Source organism: Thunnus maccoyii, chromosome 11 (genome assembly GCF_910596095.1).
Source record: "Thunnus maccoyii chromosome 11, fThuMac1.1, whole genome shotgun sequence".
Taxonomy (NCBI): domain Eukaryota; kingdom Metazoa; phylum Chordata; class Actinopteri; order Scombriformes; family Scombridae; genus Thunnus; species Thunnus maccoyii.
Window position 1 is genome coordinate 15,730,322 of NC_056543.1, and position 5,292 is coordinate 15,735,613.

General features: G+C 36.8%; 1 protein-coding gene across 1 annotated transcript; it reads right to left on the reverse strand.

Annotated features, from left to right (window-relative positions):
- Positions 1–417: 417 nt before the first annotated feature.
- On the reverse strand, positions 418–5,018 carry LOC121907074 (CASP8 and FADD-like apoptosis regulator). The gene is made up of 9 exons (XM_042426419.1): positions 4,360–5,018; positions 4,151–4,256; positions 3,823–3,958; positions 3,312–3,361; positions 3,145–3,214; positions 2,912–2,958; positions 2,739–2,817; positions 1,841–2,327; positions 418–1,693 (listed from the first exon to the last, which is right to left on the reverse strand). The coding sequence occupies exons 1-9, from the start codon at positions 4,653–4,655 to the stop codon at positions 1,564–1,566; spliced, it is 1,401 nt and encodes a 466-aa protein (XP_042282353.1). The 5' UTR covers positions 4,656–5,018; the 3' UTR covers positions 418–1,563.
- Between the last annotated feature and the right edge of the window lie 274 nt (positions 5,019–5,292).

Sequence of the window (5,292 nt, forward strand, 5' to 3'; positions counted from 1 at the left end):
ATTTTAAGAGAAATGTCAAAGTGCTTCACATAAAGTGATTAGAATAAATTTTTAACTCACTATTAAATGCAGCCAAATTGGATTTTTATTTTTATTTTTTTTTCATTCATGGGGCAGTGACCGATGAAGTTTCTGAAACTTGGCTGTAGTTTGGTTGGGTTGTGGCTTGATACCCTGATAACCTGAAGACACAGGTAAACAGACAGAGATGAAGAGGAGGGTTCCATAAAGCAAAGAACAAATGGGAGCAGTTCATCTCATTTGAGGTTTGATCCTGCTTACTGAAGCTCAGTTACAATCATAACTCCATTTTGTAAAGACAAAAGTGTAAACAAATACTTACAAGTTTAGGAAATCATTCTATTTGTATTAGTTGTGGCTTTACAAAAGGTGGAATGATACTACTGACACTGAACATAATGTCACACATATTTTATTAGTCATTATTTAGATACAGTATATATTAACTTTATTGTGGTGTAGCAAACATAAACAGTAGAATAACAAACATTTAAAGGGAAAAAAAATCCACGGCAAACACAAAAGTCTAAAGACACTGAAATGCATAAATACATTAAGTAGCTTTCAAATTACTTGAGGTACAAATTGTTTGACTATATTGTTAAGTTTGTTTTAAATCATAAAAAATAGCTGCTCTTTGTTAAATTTACACTTAAATCTTAAATTTTGTCAGTACCCTTTAAATGTAATAATATAGCAGTGCCTAGAATGAATTGCTATTTTGGAAACTGGTATCTCATATATGTTAATATTAATATAAAAAGTTGTGTTTATTTACATGTCGCTTTTCAAAAACAAGTTACAGAGTGCTTTATAAAAAAAGACAAAAACTATAAGATGCATGAATCAGAGTGAAAAAATCTGAATTAAAAATCAAATAAAAATTACAAATATAAAAGTTTTTGTAAATAGACAGATAGGTAGATAGATAGATAAATATCATATATAGTGTTTATAACAGTCTTCATCATCACAAATTCTTTTCATATTTCAACACAGGGTTAAAAAACAGTAATACTGACAATGAAAACTTTACAAGCATGGACTATGTCTCCATACCTGCCTTAGCTGCACTGTGTATGGCAAGAAAAAGGCTATTCACATTAATGCTTCAAAAGACAAGTTACATACAATATAATTTAAGTGTAAAATAACAGGTTTTAATTATGCTTTTTATTGAGCTAAAATCTTTGTCTTGGGTTGTTTTTAACTACTTACTGTTATTGTTGTTTTGTTTTGTGCGCATATTGTTTGTATTGGTTATCGAACTATTAAAAAAATGTACAAATTACAAATACATATTTAGTGACAATATCCAAACATTAAATAAGTACACTTCATAACAAGTACTTACTTAAGTTTTGCTCCTTCATCTGTGAAAATAAATTTAAGTGTTTTGAGTTTATACAGCCAGTAGGTGTCATAGTAGACACAGTAAAAAAAAACAATACAACAACAGGTTCTTCTCTGGCAAGGGGTAGGCTATGTATAGATCTGATTGACAGTATTGAGGGTTTGGTGAAAGTGATGGTTATAAATCCTCTATTGTAAGTAAAGCTCTTTCCTTAGAGTATGTTTCAGTTCGATGTGGTATTCCTCTCCAGGATTCCTGCGGTTATGTTCATAGACGGCCCCATTCACCTCGGTATGAACATGGAAAAGAGATGTTTTCCTGTCGGAACACAAACAATAGTTTAGTCCTGTACATAATAAACTAAATATAACTCACATGGAAACTGTACAATTCTAACCAGAAGAATGAGATGATGAATTTATGAATTTAGCTCAAAAAATGATGCTTTTGGTTGTTTGCCTGTACCTCCTCTGGCCCTTGTGTAAGGCATCTGTCAGAGCCTTCAGGTAAATGGAGCGATGATAACCTTGCTGCAGGTGATGTTCATCCGTCCAGCAGTGACTCCAAAACACGTCTGCATCTGTAGGAACTGAATTACAGCCATCTGTCTCCAGATCCTCATCCCGATGCTCCATCCTGGCAGAGGGCTGGAACTCGGGGACACCGTACCTCTGGATGAAGAAGAGTTTGGGTTTGCCAGCCAGCATGGGGCACGCATCCGCATTGAAAAGACGTCTGACCATGTCAAGATGTAGACCTGCGCCGTACGAGTCTGTAGCCAGGAGATGACTGGCCGTGCCGCGGCTAATGATGCAGCAGACGAAGCCATCGCCTCCATGGTTTTCTCTCTGTCTAAAAATCCCTCTGAGAGTTGAAAGAGTGTCATCCACACTCAGCAATTTGTGGAGGACCACATTGAAGTGAAGAGTCTTAAATGTATCTTCCAACATCTCTGAGGGAGTAAGGAAAGATGAAACCATGCATATAAGTTTTACCCTGATGGAAAGTCACTAAATAAATAAATAAAACATTATCATACCAGGGCTGCTACTAAAAAGTGGCTTAAAATGTCTTCTTTTGCCCAACCAACAGTCCAAAACCTCAAAGATATCAAGTTTACTATTAAATGAGACAAAGAATAGTTTCAAATCCTCACAAATGAGAGGCTGGAACCAGGGAATGTTTATATTTTTTCCTTCACGAATGAATAAAATGATAAATCAACTATGAAAATATCTGCAGATTAATTTTCTGTCAGTGGACTCATCAATTAATCAACTGGTTGTTTCAGCTCTAATCCAAAGCAAACATAATTATTCAGTAGTATATTCTGATTGTGGGTACAAAGTGTTTTGTGTCTCACCTCCATCATTACCAACACAGTCTATGATAACACATACTCCTCTGGGGTCAGTGTTAAATTTGTACCCATCTAGTGGACTCTGCAACACAAAGGAGCAAGAAGAAACATTTCATTAATGCACGTAAATTGCTGCTGAAAAACACAACAAAGAAAGTTATCAGCACATACTTTACCTGATAGTTCTGCTCTCTGTATGCAGGCATTGGTATGTTTTCAGTAGCTGAAATGAAAGTGATGATAAGAAGGTCAACACTACAGTGAAATGCACTGATAGAGCAGGGGCTTTCCAACTCTACTAGGTAAATATAACATAACAATTGCCAATAGCAGTTCCCTTGTCCTGAAACGGTTATTGTGACATTTCTCTGCTAAGCACTTTGGCCTTTATAATTCGCTAATGCCTTACCAATGTGGAGGGACTGTCCCAGTCTTGTTTGCCGTGGAGAATGGGAACTATTTGTGGTGGGGGTCTGAAACTAAAGAGCAGATGTTTTTCAGAAGTATTAATTTCATGAGACAAAAAAAAATATATAAAAAAAATAAGCATGATCTTTTATACACTGTCTTACTCACAGGAACTCTGAGCCTTCGCTGTTGACACGAACATTGTTCTGATGTTGCAGCTGTGAAAAGGTGTAAACAGAGAGAAATACAAGTAAATATAAGTAATAATTTTAGGTACTTTGTATACTGTTTGTGTTATTTGTTCATAAAAGTATAAGTTAGTTAATGAGCTGACTGTACTTTTTAAACATGCATGCTTTAGGATCAATGTACATGTGAATTTACAGTACTTCGTGGGGATCAAATCATATGTTTCCTGTGCCAGGTATTCTACTTTATTCTTCTTTATCAGTTCACTTCTCTACATTTTTCCTATCTAAATAATATGTAAAAATGTCATACTTGAAATTCCTTTTACTGTAAGTATGAATATTATAAATAGCTCACAAGTCCCACATATGAGTTTCATTTCACATTTTCTCATGGGGCATTTTCTTCCATGTGATTAATTAATTCTGTATACATTTGAGTCATTCAGTGAGTCATTCAGTATTAAAAGGCAAACGGGAAATACACTCACCTGTTGTCTTGTACATATTTACTTTTTTGGCTAGGTCGACCCTGCCGATGTCTCTTAAGCATTCCTCTACAAAGTCCACCTGTTCAGATGAAACTTTATCCAGCTTCTCTAGTTCAGTAATTATGTCCAGGAAATTCTGTCACACAAGAGAGTGGGGTTTCTTTTCAGAGTGTAAAAGAAGCAACATGTCTGTGGTATGCAAAACGAAAAAAAAAAAAGGTTTTGACATTTTATGGGGGGGGCGGGAAGAGGTCACCACCCCCCCCCCCCCCCCCCCCCCCCCCCCCCACCCACACACACAGGAACCAGTGTACAGTCATTCTTTCACCTTTGCCTTGTCCATCCTCTCTCGGGGGACCGTGCCACCTAACAAGAATTTCACACTGTCCAGATCTTCACTGGCCATATCCTCACTTATATTAGCCATCAGTACTCTGCAGTGAGGAAGACAATGGTCATTCAAAAGAGCCACATGTATGTTAACTTGGCTTGTTAGACATATTTAGCATTCATTAGATATCTTAAAGCATATCTCACCTGAATCTTGGCAGAACTTCCCTGTACTTCAGACTCCTCTCCACCTCGTCCCTGCTGATTCTGAACACCTTCCTCAGGATATCAAAACGTCTCAACTGCAGTACGAGCTCTGCCAGAAACAGGCGACCGTCCTCACAGCTCGTCGCTTTAGACCTCAATATTTCCTTCAGAAAAGTCACACTGTCGTCCGTGTCCAAGTTTTCACACAAGTAGAGGAGCAAACTGCGTTCACTGCTGCTAAGAGACTCGGCTATTAGATTAATATCATGAAGCAGATGTCTGTCTTGAAGAGCCATGGACGCAGGAAGACGATGACCTAATGATGATTGACAAATAAGGATCTTTCACGGTGGATCGGTATGCCTACAAACCGGATCGGATTAAATACTGCGTTAGATTTGAGTTCCGTATGCTAAACTATCATGAAAGTACGTAATTTAGGCCTAAAGGAAAAACAAAGGATTACTGAGAGAGCCTATCTTTTAGCGTCGAAAGTTGAGCACAGACGCGGACGATCTGAAGAGGAATTGAGATTAAAAACAGTGATGACACCACTTCTAGGGGAAGAAACTCTCAGCCATAAAAAAAAATTTGAGGCGTTTTAGGTATTTCTAGAGTGGGCGGTTATGGGAAGTGAAAGTGAAACTAACAGAGGCGGATGTGCTACACTTAACCCCGTCCGTGATGTAATGTAATGAAAAGGCGTTTCCACGCGCGCGCGCGCACACACACACACACACACACACACACACACTTTTAATATTTTATTTTATTAAAATATTGCTTATAAATATATATAAACATATATTATATAATAATATACGTTGTAAGCTATTGCTTTATTAATTATTATCAAATTATTAATAAATCATCTTCTAATGCTTTGTAGACCAATTATAAGCAATTTAATAACTCCAAATGAATTCCCCTTCA

Bases quoted from the DNA above. Each gene is read 5' to 3' on its own strand.
- LOC121907074 (XM_042426419.1), bottom strand. From the start codon at position 4,655: ATGGCTCTTCAAGACAGACATCTGCTTCATGATATTAATCTAATAGCC. The intron at 4,257-4,359 runs GTGAGATATGCT...TCCTCACTGCAG, and splicing joins GAAGTTCTGCCAAGATTCAG to AGTACTGATGGCTAATATAA. The intron at 2,818-2,911 runs GTAAAGTATGTG...TTTGTGTTGCAG, and splicing joins ACAGAGAGCAGAACTATCAG to AGTCCACTAGATGGGTACAA.